The sequence below is a fragment of the Gorilla gorilla genome, chromosome 9 (genome assembly GCF_029281585.2).
Source record: "Gorilla gorilla gorilla isolate KB3781 chromosome 9, NHGRI_mGorGor1-v2.1_pri, whole genome shotgun sequence".
Taxonomy (NCBI): Eukaryota; Metazoa; Chordata; class Mammalia; order Primates; family Hominidae; genus Gorilla; species Gorilla gorilla.
This window is the reverse complement of record NC_073233.2, coordinates 107456959-107478147: the sequence shown is the minus strand read 5'-3', so window position 1 is coordinate 107478147 and position 21189 is coordinate 107456959. Positions and strand designations below refer to the sequence as shown.

General features: G+C 33.5%; 1 protein-coding gene across 1 annotated transcript in view; it reads right to left on the bottom strand.

The window, feature by feature from the left end:
* Positions 1-21189, bottom strand: part of CNTN5 (contactin 5) — a 1330348-nt gene that overhangs the window by 785591 nt on the left and 523568 nt on the right. The window contains exon 3 of the mRNA XM_019035685.4: positions 10927-11051. Coding sequence (XP_018891230.3) covers positions 10927-10981 — 55 coding nt within the window. The 5' untranslated portion in view covers positions 10982-11051. The remainder of the gene's footprint in view (positions 1-10926; positions 11052-21189) is intronic.

Below are 21189 nucleotides of genomic sequence, written 5' to 3'. Positions count from 1 at the left end.
TCTCTATTGAGAAGAAAAAAATACTTTACTTACCCAAGTGCAAAGATACAGACTACATAAACCTCAAATTATTTTTGATTCTAAGATCTATAAATTTAGTCAAGGAAAAGATATAAATATACCTAGTTTTAATAAACCTAATTAAGTATTATTCTTATTTAGTCTACAACTTTTGCTAGAAATATATACGTAAAGTTAGGATGTTGACAAAAATATATGCTGGTACTGAGGAGTACAAAATGAATGCTTTTTCAAAAACCTCCAACCAAATGATAGAATGTTAATGAATTAATAATCATGGCTTTCCAGCCTATTCTAAGAATAAATACCAATAATATTTGTATATGACATATCTGCCATGCATTATTTCCCCTGATCTCAGTGTCCTATTAGGCTGTTCTATTAAAATCTCTATTATACCAGTCAGGAAATAGTCAGACTCATATTAATGACTTCATATACATAACCCTTTTCTGCAAATCCTCTTTGATGAGCTGGCCACTGCTATTCTCTGTGTCTTTCCATCTCATTTCTTACCTATATTTTTTTAGTTTAACTAAACACACAACCAAAAAAATGACGACAGTAGTAAAAAAGAATGTGACATTAAGTAAAATTTACAGGAAGACAAAACACGCTGGGAAAAGAGATGAAAGTGATCCTGCTAACCCTTGTGCATGTGTGTTAGTTCGTTCTTACGTGTCTATAAAGAATATCTGAAGCTAGATAATTCGTAAAGAAGAGAGGCTTAATCGGCTCGCACTTCTGCTGGCTGTAGAAAAAGCAGGCACCAACACTCTTGGCTTCTGGTGAGGGCTTTAGGAAGCTTGTAACAATGGCAGAAAGCAAGAGGAGCTGGTGTATCACACGGTGAGATCAGGAGCAAGCAATAGTGAGGGGGAAGGTGCCACACTCTTTTAAACAACCTGATCTCACGTTATTCAGAGTGAGAACTCACCCATTACCAAGAGGAGGGCACCAAGCTATTCAGGAAGGATCTACTCCCATGATCCAAAGACCTCCCACTAGACTTCACCTCCAAAATGGGGGATTACATTTCAACACGAGATTTGCAGAAGACAAACATCCAAACTCTTTCAGCATGCTAGCAAGCCAAAACAATTTCAGATAATTATCTGCCTTCATAAAGCTACTCTTATTGAAAGCAATGATATCACTATTATTATTAATTGTTTATACCACTCTGCATGATCTAAACGGATGTCATACATGGTTTTGTGTTCCACCTATAGGTATGAAGGGAAAACTTCCCTTCTGTCCTCTGAAGGTTGGCTGAAATGTACTGACAATGGAAAGATTAACAGAAGAAAAGGCATACAAATTTACTAACATGCATGGGGGGAAATCATGGGAGAATGATTACCTAACAACCCAATCAGGTTCCCAATCGTATATACTCTTCTTCATTGGAAAGAGAGAGAGAGGAGAATGTAGGCAATTTTAAGGAGTAGTAAATCATTTTTCAGGAGAACTGAATGGGCCCAAAGAGCAGACAATGGTTTGTAAATGATTCTCTTTGAATACCAAGTGGTAACGGGGAACAGAAAATAGCAAGGGACAAGGTTCCTCTGAGCTCTGGGGCAGATGGCAACAAATTGTGAGAAGGTGAGGGGTGAAACTTCACTGCAAACAAAGGTTGTCTTATTATGTATATAAAGTCTCTCAAGTAATCTCTTGACTGTACCCTCAGAAGAATACATGAAAAGTCTATCTGGGCATGGTGACAACTTTTAGTCTTTTTCTCTTCTCTGCTAGTTAATATTGCCTGATCATTTGATGAGATTTCTGAGGAGGAGGCTTTAAGACAATTGCATTTCTTTTGGAAGAAATTTCCTCAGTCAGATAAGGGCACTTCCACAGAAAGTGCCCTTGGGAGGAGAGAAACAAGGGAAAGGTGGAAAGTCCTTGGTTATGAGGCGGCTTCTAGGGGCTTCCAACTTCCTTTAAGACAAGTTGAAAGTGCTCAGCATGACAAAGCATCATATTTTGGGTTATTGTTCTTTAAGCCCAAACACATGAATAAAGAACAATTTATATTTCACAAAAAGGAAGCTATTTGTACTAAATATTATTGTGATATACTTATTGAAATGTTAAATACTTATAAAGAAATTAGAATAATTACTGGCAATAGTCTAAAAAGAATATGATAGTTAAAAAAACCCATTGGCTGGAGAAATTCTGCATAACAGAGTAAAGGAACATAAAATTCTAGTTTCTGTTGTTGAGTTTGTTTAAACATGGAGACTGAATTTACAAAGAGCCGAAAACCATCAGGAAAGCTGCTTATAAATTGAAAGTAGATAAATCCTGGACCGTATTGTCTTCTTCCAACTGCTATCTCTGCACACATTTGGGGGATGTATGTGTTCTAAAAAAAGAATTCTCAAAGAGAACAATAACAGATTTTGACACAATAGAGATTAAAATGTTGATTTTTTTTCACATATATATTAAAAATAGGCTACAGTAATTATGATTACCTCAAATGATTTCACATATTCTTTGATAATAGCTTAGATTTTCTTGAAGTTAATTAATTTCATATTAAGAAAACTAAATTAATTTACAGAGTTTTAAAGTTCTTTTTTGTTTTTGTTTTTGTTTTTTTACATTCAGCGAATGAGTTTAGGACACAGTTCTTTCACTGCTACTGTATTTGAAAATGAGGATACAGAGAAATATTTAGTCTACTTTACTTTTGCTATAAACAGAATTGTTGGCCAGGTGTGGTGGCTCATGCCTGTAATCCCAGCACTTTAGGAGGCTTAGGCAGGAGGATCGCTTGAGGCCAGGAATTCAAAACCAGCCAACATAGTGAGACCCTATCTCTATAAAATAAAAAATAAAAATAAAAAAATTACCCTGATGTGGTGACACATGCCTGTAGTCCTAGCTACTTGGGAGGGTGAAGTGAGAAGATCACTTGATCTCAGGGATTCAATGTTTCAGTGAGCCATGATGATACCACTGCACTCTAGCTTGGGTGACAAAGCAAGACCCTGTCTAAATAAATAAGTAAATTAAAAAAAAACAGAATTGCTTCTATTTGCATGTGAAACAGTCACAGACATATATAAATATGTGTTAGAGTAAAAAATGAGCACACGTTTTTCTTATTGCTGTACGTGCTCTCTGTATAATGTGCTTTTGCAGCTACTCTCTTGAAGAGATTGAATCTACTTTTCCACCTCTTGAATCTGATCTTGGCTCATGGGATTTGCTTTGTCCAATGAAATATTAGCAAATATAACAGAGGCATGAAAAGTGCTTGTAAACTGGGGATTTTCCTGTTTCTTCCTGTACCTAAAAAGCATACGACTACATGAAAGAGCCTAAGCTAGCCCTCTGGATGATCAGAGACATGACCAAGTCATTCCCATTGCCTTTGCTAACAAGGCATCAATCACAAGCAATGTGAGTAAGGCCAAATAACACCATCAAGTGCGTCATGGGTACTGCAGAGATAAACTGAGGCTGCCCAGACCAGAAGAATCACCGATCTCTAACCCTCGGAATTGTAAGAAAGAATACATGCTATTTTATTTTAAGTGAATAAATTGTGGGCTGATTTGTTATGCTGCAAAAGCTAACTAAGGCAATATGCATTCTTCATGTACATTGGGCATAAAGTGAATTGAATTTCCATAAACAGTTTCTCCAGCCTTAAAACACATATCCACAAATGGAAAGACACACACTCCTCCTCAAATTTTTGTCTTTTCCAAGCTATCTACCATTCTTTCTCCTTTTCCTAGGTTTACATTGTCAGAAAACAGATTTGACAATAATTGTCTAATTTTCCTCTTCTACTAACCAGTTCACAACTCACTGCCGTAACACTGGGGTTTCTACTACTTCATTAAATGTAACTATTACTATCATTAAAAGAAAAGAGTTTAGTACCAATCGCATTTAAACTTCCTAATGCATTGCCACAGCTGACCACTCTCTTTCTGGAGATGTTTTGCTTTCCTTCTTTCCCACCGTTTCCCAAAATTTATAATTTGCCTTTCATTCTTTTCAGCCTCTACTTCCTCTTTCCCCTTAAAAAAGTACATGCTACTCAGACATGCTTCCTTGTCTTATAACGCATTATTACATCCATAGTTCTTGAGTGATTATTTCCTTTCCCATATCTTAAAATGTCATCCATGCAAGAATGAATCACAGATTTACTTTTAGCTCGGTCATCTTCCCTAAATTTTAGATATTTTTCACCTAAGGGTATTATAGACATCTAAAGCTCAACATGTACATTGTTGAGCTCAGTATTTCCCAGCTTTAAATCTGCACTTCCCATTTTATTAAGAATCCAAGTAAATGGCAAGATCATCTACACCTATGAGCAAGGTAAGAAACCATTTCCTCTACCAATAAATATTTAATCAATTACTAAGTCCTATATATTTTAATGTCAATATGTTTTTAAATATTTCACTCCTGTTGATAATCTTCACTGTAGTCTTATTTTCAGGCTGTCATCATATTTTATTCAAGTATTCAGAATGCTATGCTTAGTCTAATTCTCATGTGTTCATAACCAGTTTTTCCTATTAACATCTTATGGTAGTATGAAACATGTACCACAGTTAATAAACTAATATTTATATTTTATTTTTAACGAATGTAGAGGAGAAAAGATAATTTATTTTTTTCTGTGCACTTAATAGTTCTTAACTAAGACTTCCTGTAATGAAAGACAGATCAACAGGAGTAAAAAAGTTTATTAACATGTATATTCCCTGTATATGACTGATAACTCAGAGAAATATGTAAATGTCTAGAGTAGATCTCAAAGAAAATAAAATTAAACTTTAGGTTTCAACATCATTGCTTTTTAATAGAAAGGAAAAGAAAGTGCAAGGAAGGCTCAGTTAAGATAAAATGGCCAGAAAAGCAGCTTAAACAAAGGTAAGATTTGATATGCAGATTTTAGTCAATGCCTGCTTTATTGATTATGAGTCTCTAGTAATTTAGTTGTCCTTCTCTTCGTGGTGCAGAGAGAGAGAGACACTCTTACAAACAGGTATTTCTTACGCAAACACGCATTTTTCTTACAAAAGGGCAACTTCTCAGAGCCAGTCCTGTGTCTGCAGTTTTTCAAAATAACCAACTCAAAATAACTAGTATGCCAAGGAGGCATACTTTGGAGTGGCATATTCTGATCTCCAGCAGTTATATTTTGGGGATGAAATGTCCTGAGCATTATCACTAACACACATACTTGACTGAGATTTCCTTAGTATTTATGTAATGCTCTTTTTCTCTTATGAGATCCTATCCAGTATACCTCATTATATTTAGTTATCATGTCTCCTTAGTCTCCTCTTTCTGTGCAAAAGTTTCCCGAATTTTCCTAAGTTTTGATGACTTCGAAAGTTTTGAGTACTAGTCAAGGCTTCTTTTCTTTTAATAAATACCCCTTAGAAAATATCTCTTCATATTTCTCTAATGATTAGACCGGGGTTATAGGTTTTGGGGAGGAAAACCACAAAGCTGAGCTGTCATTCTCATCATACCAAGGGTAATATCATCAACATGACTTATCTCTGCTAATATTGATCATGATTATTACCTGGCTGAGGAAATGTTTACCAGTTTTCTCCACCATAAAATCACTTCTCTTTTGGCCCCCATTTCCCATTCTGTACTCTTTGGAAACAAGTCAGTATGTACAGCGAATACTTAAGAAAAGAGATATTTATTTCACACCTCCTTGAGGATGAAGTATCTACATAAATTATTTGAAATCAATCTACATAAAGATTGATCAATTTTTCTGATTCATTATTTATTTAATCTTTTATCTATATCAATATGGACTTATGAATATTCATTTATTTGGACTATAACCCAATATTTATTTATTTATTTATTTACTTATTTGCTGAAATTGTCCCAGTTTTGGTTACTGGGAACTATCCCAGTTGGCTCCTACATCTCTTTGACACACCAGACTCTCATATTCTTTCTGGTTTTGTTTTGGTTTTGGTTTGTTTGTTTTAGCACTCGCTTACTTTCTGGCACTACAGGATACTCTAGAATGATTTATATATTTCTTGGCCCAGTCCTGGAATTAGGCTTCTCTCTAAACAGCCCTGGTTGCTTTGAGTAGAAAATGGTATAAATGGTATTAGAAACCGAAATGTTGATACTTTGTGTGTTGGTTGCTACTCAGACACATAGATTCTAATCCTTCTCAGCTGTAAGAGAAATGAAATAGGTATTAGTATATCTACAGAAGTATACACACACCCGCTCAAACACACACACACGTGTGTGTCTCGAATTCTAATCCATTATCACATGGATCATTCTAAACTTCTTCTCTTGCTTATCGTAATCTCCCACACCAACAGTGAGAAACCTGGCCTCCACCATCTGCCTTCCATGGATTTAGTTGTTCCAGTATACATGTTTATGGATTTTAGGAGTGCTGACATGGGAAAAAATATTATTAACTAGAGTGCAGTGCTTAAGTACAGTATTTTTTGCCTTTAGTTTTGCAGACTCATTTCTGAAGTTATTTAAGTCTGTTTATCTCCTAACTTCCCTAAGTGAAGTTGCTTCCTATTAATAATACAGGCTGGGCGCAGTGGCTCACGCCTGTTATCCCAGCAGTTTGGGAGGCCGAGGCAGGCAGATCACCTGAGGTTGGGAGTTTGAGACCAGCCTGGCCAACATGGTGAAACCCCACCTCTACTAAAAATAGAAAAATTAGCTGGGCATGGTGGCACACATCTGTAATCCCAGCTACTCGGGAGGCTGAGGCAGGAGAATTTCTTGAACCCGGAGGCAGAGATGGCAGCGAGCTGAGATAGCTTCACTGCACTCCAGCCTGGGAGACAGGGTGAAACTCCATCTCAAAATAATAATAATAATAATAATAATAATAATAATACAGTTAGATTCTTTGTCATATTCTGCTTTTTGTCCTCAGATCCTCTGACCTACTACTATATATTTTTTAAATATGCAAACATTATGGTTTACTCCATGCTGGAAAGTTCTAGTTGATTTTGATAAATGTGTAATGTCTTGCATCCACGATTATAGTATCATACAAAGTAGTTTCAATGCCCAAAAAATGTCCTTTGCTTCATTTACCCATTCAACCCTCTCCCTGATCCTGGCAATCACTGATCTGTTTATAGTCTCCACAGTTTTTCTCTTTCCAGTTGTTATATAAAGAAAATCATATAGCATGTAGTCTGTTCAAACTATCTTTTTTCAATTAGCCATTTGTATATAGAATCCATTAATATGTTTGTGTAGTTTGGTATTGGTAATTCATTCTTTTTTATCACTGAATAGTATTCCATTGTATAGAATTCCATAGTTTAATCACTTATTGAAGGACATTTGTTCTTTCCAGTTTGGGGTTATTATTACTAAATCTCTGGTAAACGCTTGTATGGTAGTTTTTGTGTGGATATAAGTTTTCAAATCAGTTAAGTAAATGCCTAGAAGACTTACTGTTTGATCATGTGACAAAATTGTGTTTAGCTCTGTAAGAAACTGCAAAACTGCCTTCCAAAATGGCTATACCATGTTGAATTCTCACTGTCAATGAGAGTTCCCATCAATCTGTATCTTCACCAGAATTGGTATTGTTTTTATTAATTTTTATTTATTTGGATTTTAGCCATTTTGATATCTGTAGCAATATATCATTGTTGTTTTAATTGTGGATTCATTTTTAATATAAGGTTGCCTGTCCTTGTGAAAGATGCCAAGCGTTTATGACTACCTGTAGTGAGTTTTCAAACATAGAGTTATGTAAGAGTTCTTTTCCGTTTCTTAGACACACCCAAGATAATCCGTAGATTTTCAAAAACTGAATAAATAAAGGAAATATGGAATACAATCAGGGTATTCTTCAGTTAGTCTTTTTGGTTCAAACAGCACCAACAACGTAAAATGTGCTCGTGACCCACAGCTCAATGGCCCTCATTTTCGTAATAGTAATTAACTCAGTGTGCCAAATAGGCCCTATAATGTGACATTCATATACAACTAAAAGCAATAACCAGTGAAAATGAAATAACAAAATACTAAATATTTAAAATAGTGAGGGCAATATAGAGTGTAAGCATTAACCAAGGAACAAAAGTAGAATAGGGGCTCTACCTCCGAAATAGTATGATAAAATGAGGATGAAGGCAAATGAAAGATTTCGAACATAATCGTTCTTGATAAATGATCCTTTCAAGTATCCTAATCAATTTTATTTTAAACAGATATCTACAGCAAAAAAGAAATTCATCTGTTTAAAAAAGCAACTGAACATTTGCTGCACATCAACTGCAGATATGATGATTAAAGATCAAATCCCATGTAACAATTATACATGACCTTTGTTTTCAACTTTTCTATCTGCTTTGCCTATAGCATTTGAAATACCACTTATACCCAAACTCTTCCTAATTATTTCTGTCTTCCAATGTTTCCTTTACTTCACGAAATGAATAGTATTAGCTGGAAATCTAGGGATCATGGACCCCATATCAGGCTGAGTATTTTTGTGTTTGTTTCCACAACCACTGTATAATAGCTCTTTTGCAGGGACTGTTTATTTGAGGAAACAATATTGGACAAATACAAGAGAATGAAACTTTACAGTATTATTATAGAACACCACCTTCTTTCCTTCTAGCATTGTCAGATTAATAAATAAAAGCACTGGACATCTGTTAAATTTAATTTCTAGATAAAATGAAATAAAATATTGCATGGAACATACCAGAGCTAAAAACAAAACAACAACAAAAAACATACACACAAAACTTTCTTTTGAAATCCAAATCTAACTGGGTATCCTTTATTTCGTCTTGCAACCCTACCTCCATCTCCTTCAGTTGGCTTATAAGTTCAAGAGGAAAATGACATTGAGAAGATAAAAGAGAAACAACTGAGATCAGCAGGGAAGACAGTAATGCTGCACAAAAAAAAGAAACCCAACAATGAATAAAATATCTGAAGACTCTTGATTTCTTTTTTAAGTAACCATAATATTGATGAATCACAGTTTTCACTTAACTCTTAATGCCTTTGAAATACCTTACCTTTTCATGTCATAGATGTCTCTACCAACATTTTATAGAGGTATCCTTTTTCCTTGCATGTCTCTTATTAAACCTGTTTTTTCTGTAAGCAACGTGTTGAACATATAATAGTACTAATATATAAATAATTACTTGGTTTTTTGTTTTTTCAGTTATTTAATTACTAGTATTGCAATAAAAAGGCTTTTATATATCTTGTAAAAGCATTTAGATAAGTGCAGGTATGCTGCAGATATTACATTCAACACATAACAACTTATATAACTGAAATACTAAATTTATTTCTGTATATAAAGAAATTCTTTTAGATTTCAAATAATGTTTTGGAGCATAATCTGATTATAAGTTGAGGATTGCCTTTTCAGTTATAAAGAAGACTCATATATCATACATAATTGAAGTTATACTTTTGGTACATTACGAATAGTAATAATAGTATAAAGGCTAAAGAATAACTATTGTAAAATTATAATTTAAAAAATATAGCTTAAATGATTCTAAAAAGAGTTTATATTTACTTGTATTTGGGTTTGTTCTTCTATCAGTCCTTTTTTCTTTAGACAATCTGCAGTTTTCTTCATGTTACACAATATAGGAAAGACTTAATTGACAGGAGAATGTGTTTAGTTCTTTGAAAAAAAGAAATTTAGTATAATCAATTAGATATTTTTGTTGCATAGTAATATAACCATATAGAAGTTGAGGCAATATTAGTGATCATATGTAAATAATATGCATGTTGTATATCTTTATGTAGTTTGTATTCTATATTATATATGATCATAAATATATATCTTGAACATGTATTATCCTCATATATATGTATAAATGGAACATGTATGTATTTATATCGATATTTGCATACAGTACTGAATGACCATATATATCAAAATGAATATTTTACTGCTTTAAAAATATATTTAGTATAATTAACACATTAAAAATGTGTTGAAAATGAAAGCAAACTTTTAATCTAAAATTATCAGCTGTTACATTTTATTTCAGACTCTCTTACCATACGTACTACCTAAATTTAGCCCACAATATAGGTACTGATTTAAATATAATCAAGCTGTAAATGTTACATGCATAGCACTTAAATTATGACCACAATTTAATTTCTAGTCATTCTTCAATTAAAGCAAATAAGCTCTGACATATTAACTTTTAGCATTATGATATTATTACTACCAATACTATAAACTTTTCTTCGGAATAAAGTATCTCATTTTAGAGTCAAGATATAGAAAAATAAGTTTAATTACAACAAAGTCAGAGAAGGTGAGACAATCTGAAAAAATACATTGTGTTAGAGATGCCTTTAGATACTGTGTTATATATAATAAAGCTAACCTGATTCTGTTTTATATGGTGAAATTTAGCATTGTGATGAGACACTTTTATAATTAGCTGCTATAAAATACATATTTATTTATATACATATACATTATATGCATAAATATATGCACATATGTATGTATATATGTGTGGGGGATATATATCTATATCTATATCTATATCTATCTATCTATCTATCTATATATATATATATCTCCAAGCCTTCTGAAAGGTAGATGGTTTAGATTGTAAATGAATGTCAATGAGGTAAATACTCATTTTATTAACATTTATAGTGTACCTTATTATATTAAATTGTATATGGCATTTTGCAATGTTAACAGCGGCTTAAGGGTTGCTGCCTTTCTCTTGTTGGAAAGTATAAATACTGATATAAATTTAAATTAATACCTGAGTATATTTTGTAATGGAGACCTTGATATATTTTGGTTATTTTGATACTTAGAAAATCAAATAATTAATTAATCAGGACTTTTACCTGAAAGACACATGATGACTGACAGAAACAGCATTAGTTTCCAAGAGGAAGCCATCCTCAGTCACTAGAATCTTCTGTGTCTCAATGTGTTTAACAGCTCTGGTGTTTCTTCATTAAAGAGTGCCCTGTTTGAGATAGATAACAATTTTCTTAAACAGAGGAAATAAACAAACAAAAAAGCAAACAAATACAAACCAATGCAAAAATCTCCTAATAACATGATAAATAACCATTAGTGCAAAGGTCAGATTAATATGCACTAGACAGCAATAATACAGTTTCTGTTAGAATTCATGTAATACACAACACAAGTACTTAGGAAATGTGATCAACTCTCCTTTTCACATTTATCTACGTTGAATACTCCCATACAGATAGTAAAAACATCAGGTTCTAATGGGGATAATTTTTCCTCACAGGAAATGTGTAATAGCTATATTTATTACCTTAGACAAATTATTGGACTAGAAAAATAGGGTAGAGAAACCAGTTACATTAATATATACTCCTTTGGTCTAGAGCATAACTAATGATCGGTTGGCCAAGTGATTTTACACATTGTGCCTGTAGCTCATCAAAACCATCACAGGGAATTTTTCTCATTTAATTCTTAATGTCAACTTCCTTTGTCTATAACTCCTATGATTATCTGTACTGTGTTATAGTTCTCTCCTTTGGTGAATTATTTCTTTCAGTATCTTTTGCTAGCTGGAACCTAAGGGGAAAAGGATTTTCATGAATATTTAATGTTTTTGTCTAATGCCATTTTTATAACAATAACCAGTATAGCACATTAATATATTTGGTTCCTTTTTTCCCCTGAATGATACAATAAACATGAAAAGAATAGAAAATTCTGACACTAAACTTTCTGCAAGAACTTGACAAATATGTATTGGAAGTCTCTGTAATCCACAAGTACCTCCAGAATTTTCACGTGTCAGCTATGTTCTTCTTGGCGCAAAGCCGTTCAGTTGAGAAATAATTGTAAAGTATGTCAATGATTTTAGAATAATGATTGCCTTCTTGATATCTGGTCCCTCCTTATGAAATTAGAAGTCTAGGTTATCTCTATATTTTAGGAAACATCTGAAAAATATAGACACATATTTTTTCCCCTAGCTAGATCATAATGTAATATAGTTATGTCAAAGAAAGGAATTTATTGTTAGTACCTCTACCTGAATGAAGTTACTTACATTTTATTTATAATTTTAAATATAAGTCTTGGTAGTCTATTTTAACTTTATATTTGGGGATCGTTAATGGAGAAGAAAGTTAAGACAATAATGGTTAATTTATTTATAACAAGCATAAACAAAAGAATTTTTTCATCATTTTCTGTATTTTATGAGTAAATATCAGATATACATACAATTCAAAGTACTAAATAACAACCTCATAGCTAATTGTGACAATTTAAAGCATCTTGGTTATTTATACACTGCTTTTTACCAGAAAGGAAAATAATAAAATCCACATATCACACATAATAACTGGAGAGATTAAAGTTGCCAGAAGTATGATTATGACTCATGAGAACTGCACAGTTGAGTTAGCAAAGTTTCAATTCATGATTAAATTGACCTTTTTTGAAATTGTGAATTCTGAGAAGGTAATATAGCTTTGGCTTAACTCATTTTTATGAGCTTGTGCTCAGTCCCATACTCCCCAAACTGGTACTTCTCGCTCTATTTACAATGTCCTAAGGTCCTCTGTTGTTCTAAATATTCTTCATAAACAAATACAAATGTTATTACAACCCTTAAGGGCTGTTTCTGGGACTGTCAAAGGGAAAACCCACAGACATTCATGTGCACACACATACACAGGCTGAGAGCCATCAGAAGGAGCATTGACTCATGAAGATAGCAGGAGAAACTGGACACAGTAGCAAAGGATCTTCAGTAAAATTTCAAGGAGTCATTGGTCTTAGATAAAGAACTTATTTTTGAGTGGAACAGTGTGGAAAGACTGACAAGGAACACATGGATAAATAAGTCAGTGTCAAACAGTGATACATACTCTGAAGAAATTAACAGAGTAAAGGGACAACCTGTGACCGGAGGATAGAAGGTGAGATTTTAGTAGGAATGCATGTGAAGCACTTTTCATAAGATGCCATGTAGGGCGTTATGAAATAATCTTTAAGTATAAACTCCAGGAACATTTTTCCTACTCTCAAATATAAATGGTACACTGAATTTGATTTCTAAAATAACTTATTTTATGTTAAAATCTCTTGTAAAAGAAGAAGTGTGTGTGTGTGTATGTGTGTGTGTGTGTGTGTATGTGTGTGTGTGTGTATTCATTTTCAAGCACCAGTGCTTGGTCCTTAGGGCATAAACAAAATAATATTTCTTAAATACACACAACATAATATTTCTTAAAAAGTCATTCTTTTTAAGATACATAATTACATTATTTTTTATTCTTGCTCTCCTCCCTTATTCTCTCTCTTTTTCTCCCTTTCTGTCTCTTTCTAGTATTGAGATTATTAGTTTGTGCTTTTTCTATTGACAAATTGTAGCTGTATACATTTATGTAGTACAGCATAATGCTTTGATACGTATATAAAATATAGTATAATTAAATCAAGCTAATTAAGATATCCATCACCTCACCTACGTATCATATTTTTATGATGAGACATCTGAAATTTACTCTCTTGGTTTTTTTAAAATACATAATACTGAAGGACATTAAGCTAAGTAAAATAACTCTTCTGAGTAAAATAAAAAGTAAATGAAATAATATTTCAGATTCTGAAATATGTAAACTTTTTACACGTTTCTTTTGAAAACATAGTTATCCGATGACTTTAATAAAATTCCTGCATCAAAGAAATGACAATATAATTAATTACACATATATTAGGTTCCTACTAGATGCAAGGTTAAGTTATAATCAATGAATAAAAGTTACCAAAGCAAAGAGAAGGATGTGTATTTGGAAATGCCTTTTTGGCTACCAGTTTAATGTACCAGTTTACAGTAAACTGCTGTGCATTGTGAGACTAAAAAGTCACAAACAGGAATTTGGAAACTACTAATTGGAATTTGTTTAATCTTACATTTTTAAAATAACTTATTTCAATTCTTAGAATGTGTACTTTCTGTCAACTATTACATTCAAAGAATAATGTATGAAATGACATCCCATTTCTTGGCATTTTCCTCTGAACTATTGCAAATATTTGCAAGTAGAGTGCAATAAGTAGATAATAGTGTTCGGATTCAGTCATAGATTACAAAGAATAAATGCATTGTGAGGTTGACTGCATGTACAAATACTTTAAAGCATTACACCTTAATAGGTCTGAATATATGTCTACGAAGTAAGTCAAGTAATAATAGTATATTTCCATGTGGTTACAAGTTAGTCTTTTAAAAATGCAAGTTGTTAATAGTGCATACATCTGCAAATTAAGAGAGAGAGAGAGGGAGAGAACCAGCGAGAGAAAGAAATATCTATTACAGACTGCTGGTTTCACCAATTCTACACAGTTTCACCCACGGCCGTATGCAGTCCGGTGCCTGTCTAACTTCTTAATTTCATCTTCTAACTTTTTAGACTAACTCCATTCCCACAACACTGACTTTCTTGCTAGTCCTCAAGCATGCCAAGCACATACTGTGTCCTCTGCCTAGATCTCTCCAACATCATTTTTTTCCATACCTTAGAGTTTTAAATCATTGCAGACTGTTCTTTCTAGAAGAAAGATTTCTTGGTTCCTCTCCTTAAAATAGCAAGCCCCCTCCTGTCAGCTCTGTCACTGATTTTTCTAACATTTGCCCTGCCTTATTTTTATTCTTAGCAATTATCAGTGCCTGAGGTTAAACTAGTCTATTTACATCTTCATTATCTTTTTCTCCTACTAGAATGTCATATCCATGGAAGCAAGGATTTTTGTCTTGTTTATCTTTACAGAACCAGCATCTAGAACAGTGACCACCATAGAAAGTATTCCATTATTATTTTTTAGATAATAATTATTGAATAAACTGAAGTCTCCAGGAAATAAATTATTTGGCAAAATATAATACAAAAAAAAAAACTGACCAGGTGCGTAGCTCATGTCTGTAATCCCAGCACTTTGGGAGGCAAGGCAGGCAGATCACTTGAGGTCAGGAGGTTGAGACCAGCCTGGCCAACATGGTGAAACCTTGTCTCTACTAAGAATACAGAAATTAGCTGGGCCTGGTGGCACTTGCCTATAATACCAGTTACTTGAGAGGCTGAGACATGAGAATCACTTGAACCAGGGAGACAGAGTTTGCAGTGAACCGAGATTGTGCCACTGCACTCCAGCCTGGGTGATGGAGTGAGACTCTGTCTCAAAAAAAAAAAAAAAAGAAAAAACTCAGTGTTTTGTAGATTTTCATACTACAGTCATGTGCTATATAATGACATTTCAGTCAACATTGAACTGCATATATAATGATGTTCCCATAAGATAATTATATTTTACTGTACTTTTCATATGTTTAGATACACAAATACTTATTGTGTTATAATTGCCTACATTATTCAGTACAGTAACATCCTGTACAGGTCTGTAGCCTAGAAGCAATAGACTATATTATAGGCTAGATCTGTAGCAAGCTGTACCATCTAGGTTTGTGTAAATAAACTCTACAGTGTTCACACAATGATTATATCACCTAAGAAGATATTTCTCAGAATATGGCTCAGTCATTAAGGGATACTTGACTATCCTAATAACAACTACCACCTATTAGATAAATTACAAGCATTGTGTTAAGCACTTTACCTACACAATCTGTAGGACATCTCTTATTGATAAAGCTAATTTGCCCCAGTTAATAAATAATGTTAACCCTTAAGCTCCATCATGTCTTACAAGATTCCAAAGCAATCCCTGTGAGAGACCAGACAACCTTTACTCTGACACAATTGGGACTGGCACTGAGTTAATAAAAAACCCTTTAAAAACACTTAATTCACATATGCCTTAAATGTTTGCCATCTAATATTTAATTATGTATTCTTAATATACAGAATATATATGCCAATTATTATATAGCAGTGACATCTTTTTATGATTATGAAGATTCTGGTGGAAAAAATGATTTCTTTTAACTCAGCATCACAGGAAACTGCAGTGTATAAATAGTGCCTGTGTTGCATCATATACAACTTTAAATTTATTTAAAGTGGCCTAAAAACATATGAAGTGATCTGATGGCAGGATTCTTGGAGGCTTTCATTATTTTTATGCAGTTATTTCATACATACATTATAGCATTTTTAAGTGACTATCTTATAAAGTTTAGGGCTTTAGCCTTAAACAAACTTTTTGCCAAATGCTCTTACTCTTGGTACTCTCAGGTATCTGTGATTTCCAAAATGCTTATTTAACTTACGTAATTACCATAACATGGACAACTTATATAACTAGACTTGTAACAAACACAACTGAGTCTTGGTAAACATGTGACTGAAAAAGTGGCAGTGAATAAACTAGAGATTAGCCGACTTACCCATTAATATCATCTATATTCTGAGTTATTTTCATTTATTAAGGTAATGATGGATGTTAGTTATTCTGTGAAATTAGAACAGTAGAGGTTGAGTAAAAGCGTTTCTATTCCCACTTACATGTGATAAGGCCTCAATGTGAGGGCCTTGTGTGTAAATTTTGGTGAAAGGAATAAAATGAAGAAATATCTCTTTTTCCGTGGACCTTATTCTCCATCTCAACCATGACTCTTTGCTAAGACTGAAGCTTGTGACATTTTGCTTGGAAGTTCCCTTGAAAGGCTGAATAAGGTTGGAATAGGGCTCATAGAAAAGGAACATAAAATAAGTTTTTGAGGTGAATTGCTTTCAAGATATCCTTGAAGTTATCTAGCTCAATGCACCTGGGGAAAAAAAAATAGATAACAAAATGTGGCCAAAGTTATAGCAGGAATAAAGAAGAATGTGTCTTCTTATTGCTTGCTGTCATATATCCTTTGAGGACCAAGCAGCAAAAAAATATTTTGGCTTTCAAATTTAGCCAGATTGAGTTATGATATTTTTTATCTTAGAAAAGCAAATGACAGTTTTGTGTCCTGGACAAAGTGCTAAGAGATGTAGTGAGCAGACTGAGCTCACAGTGTTCACATATTTTGGAGGCATTCTTTAACATGATTTTCTATAGTGTGTTAAACACCGTGAGGCATAGTGAAGATCAGTTTTTCTTACTCTTTTAAATATAAACATTTTTTAAGCCTCAACAAAACCTGCGTGGAATAGGGTCCAGCAAAAATTTTAAAAGGAGCCACACTAGTTTTCTGAGACTTCAAGTCAACTTTATAATTTTATTTAAAATATAAGAGTAGAAAAAGTATGGTTCAAGATTATTTACTACTCAAAAGTATAATTAATGGAGACTGGAATCAGAAAGAAAAAAAGACAACTACTCTAGAATCTGATGCCAGAAATAGTTTGTGATTCCTACCACCTAGTGACTGATATTAGAACAGGGTAAAGACACAGCTATGGCTCACGACTCCACATAAATTCTGACAGGCCTTGTGTTGTGTTGGGATGCTGAATACCATTTCATGGCTGAGTGGCAGTAGATTTCCTTTCTGGCAATTTGGGAACTGGACATCATGACTAAGAAGGAGTATGTCCTTCTTAAAGTACTACAGAGAATATTATAAAATATTCCTGAATGCCTCAATGAACTATTTAGGAAGAGAAGAACGTACTAGATGTGAAAGCTAAATAAGAGTGGTAAGCTGGGAACCAAAGAAGACTTTACTATTCAGTGACTTTGCAATTCTCAATGTACTTCAGATTTATGTATATGGCTGCTTTGGAAGTGGGGGACCAAAACCAAAGCCTAGGGCCCACACAGCTGGGTAATCAAATAGGAGAATCCATATGTCTAAGATCCCAAAGGGATATCTCTCTAGAGAGATACTCCATTCATAAAAGAGTAAAATAGAATTTTCAGGTCTAAACTATGGGAATAAATAAAAGTAGAAGGAATAAAGAAAATCTCAATAGTCAAAAATTCAGTCAAGAGTCATGTAACGTACTGGAAAACAAATCACTAAAAGTGAGAGTCAATAGAAATGATAAAGGTCAGAATCATACCAGCAAAGACTTCAGATATTTGACTTTTCAGGCAGATTACTTGTGTTATAAAAAAAAATAAAGGAATTGACACCATGAGAAAGAGGAAACAGGAATAAAAAGATTACCTAAAAAGTAGCCCAGAAAGGCAATACCTGGAAGCTATGGAAGAAAGAAACACAATGATAGTGAAAAGGTCTTAATATGTCTAATCAGATTTTTTGAGTGAGAAAGAAAATGGGATGAGGCAATATGTGAAAAGATAGATAATTGCTAAGATTTTCCAGAATTGATGAAATTTACTAATTTTAAGATTCTTAAAGACCAGAGAAATCCAAAAAGAAATACCTGTGCACATCATATTGAAAATGGAAAATACTAAAACCAAAAAGCAGCCAGAGAGAAAAAGAAAGTAACTATAAAAGTAGAAAAATCAGACTCGCATTTGACTTTCTGATAGCAAGAATGAGATTCAAAAAATTAAAATAATGTACTGTGAGATACAAACAAATGAGAATAATGTACTTTATTGCTAAAGCAAATAAGGAATCCATTAGCCTGAGGATGTCTCCCTAATTCAAGCACTTAGATAAGCAAACTGAAACTTAACTTGGAAACCTTCCCTGTAACTGACTTAAGAAAAATAAGTCTCAGCCAATCACAGTCAACCAGGGATTGGCTATACAATTATGGACCTCCCGTCAGCTCATGTCCAAATAAGGCAAACACTTAGCTGTAGCCAATCAGGTAATTTTTCAACTTTGCTTTTGTGTTCAGCCTACAAATTCTCACTGCTCAGACTGATAGAGAAGAGCTCTCTGAACCTCTTTCAATTTTGAGTGCTGCCTGATTTATGAATCATTATTTGCCTAAATAAACTGTGAGATTTAACTTGTCTAAAGTTTTTAGCAATGTACTATTCCAGACCCAGTGAAAATTTATGTAAAGGACAGGAGAGAAATACCTCTTTCTATTAAATCAAAAAAAGATTTTTCCAAAAATAAATTCTTGCAGAGAAAAATAATAATATTTATCAGACAAAAGGAAAAATAGTAATTGCAGAAGTAAGCTATAAAATTCATAAAGGGAAAAATAACAATAGATAACACATATAATTGTTATTACCTGCCAGGTACTGTTCTAAGTGTTTTTCTAGAGGAATTCATTTTACAAAAAGAACCATATAGGTAAATATATTATTTCCATTTTACAGATAAGGAAGCTGGGGCACAGAAAGGTTAAGCAAATTTTCTAAAGTTGCACAACTACTAAGTAAACTGCGTATTAATATCTAGACAGTCTAACTCCAGAAGCCATGTCTTTAACCAACACACTGAACTATCTGAAAGAATAATGAGTCAAAAATGTGGTGATTGTCTTTATAAATCAATAATAATCATATCCTTTAGGGTAAAAAAGTAAGACAAATATAAAGTTAAGATAATGGAAGATAGTAGCATATAAATTAAGAGAAAGTGGCTGAAGTTAAATATTCAACTTGTATTACTCAGAAGGAGGATATGAAGAAATGGCGATGGCAGAGAAAAGGCCATCATGAGTGCAAAGTAATGCCCAGTAGTAAGTGGTAGGAGATCAAGCCTGAGGATCATAGAAGGCCAGACTGCAAAGCATCCATAGGTCAGTGAAAGGAGTGTGAATTTTATTAAAAACACCATCATAAATAAATAATCATATAACTAAATTTCAAAAGTTCTCTGATAACTTCTAATACTACCTATTTTTTTTGGCAATATAATGTACTGTCAAGTGAAGAGTCATGAGATCTACAAATGTGAGGAGGAGACTTTATTTATTATAAAGGGTTATAGCCTGCAGGGTGTCCATCTTGACAGGCTGTAACTCTTTATAACAACTAAAGTCTCCTCTCTCAATTTATAGATCTTGTGATTCTTCAGTTGATATATCTGACAGATGAGCTTGGGGTTCTGAATGGGATTCATAGTTCCTCCTGTACCCTTTTGAATATGTATTTTTAAGCAACCTGTTTGTATAAATTCCTGTTCCACCCTCCCCTCCCTCAAAGTGCCTGCTAATGGTCTTTGTGGAAGGCTACCCTTTCTAGCCCATCAGAATGGCCACCTTGCAGGACATAACCCTTTATGAAAAATGAATTCTTTCCAAATTTATAGATCTTATCAAGCTTCCATTGACAGTACACAGCATCAAATGACATTCCATCATTACAGAGAAGACAAACAGATGTGACAAAGTAATAGGATTTCCCTAATGCCCCCAGTAATTCAAACTCGGCATCAGAATTAGAGCTGCACCTTCTCATTCCTGGTCAACAGGCCTAAATAATGTACTCATGCTGACTTTTTCATTTCCTACTGATTGGAAAATCTATTCAAAGTCCAAGTTGTTGAAGAATTTAAGAGAACAGATTTGTATCCATTTTAGGAGAAGTTCTTCTAATAATGAGTGGGACGACTTAGGAGATGAAGCCCTGGCTACGTGCAGGGAGAGAAGGTCTCACGCATTCCAAAACGTGCAACTTATGGAAAAGGGGACTTGGGTTACTGCTTCCTGGAAAACAAACCAGTGAGAACATGAGAACACCTGTTCAGGGTTCTGCATGAGCAAGTAAGTCGACTAAATTCTGACTTAAATAGTTTTCAATATATAATTTGCAGAATATACACTCTGCACAACAGTGAGAGGTAATAAATATTTCACGTGGATAAATTTGTTTTCTGAAAAAGTTAGTGGAGCAATGAGGAAACCTGAAAGATTTTGAGTTTTAAAAATTTCCTTTGTATAACGTGATATGAATAAGATTTTAGGGCCATGGTCTCTAGCAAGAGAAATAAACCCATATTTACTCTGTTATTTAAATTCTCTTTTAATTTAATTAAATATGAAAATAAGGATCTTTGGAAGGCAGTTAAGTAAGAGTAATTATGCTTGGTTATTGTTGGCTAAATTGGGCTTTTAATGATTTACTTAAAATTTAACCCACATCCCCTTGGAAAAATTGGCATTTTGAATCATTATCTTCATCTGGCAGTTGAAACCACAGGGCTAAATTGCATTTAAACAATGTCTTGTTATAGGCACATAGTTAAACTGGGAATTGTAAACAATTCCAAGGCAATGTTTGAAACAGCAAATAGAAATACCCTTAGGAGTCATATACATTTTTGTACTTCA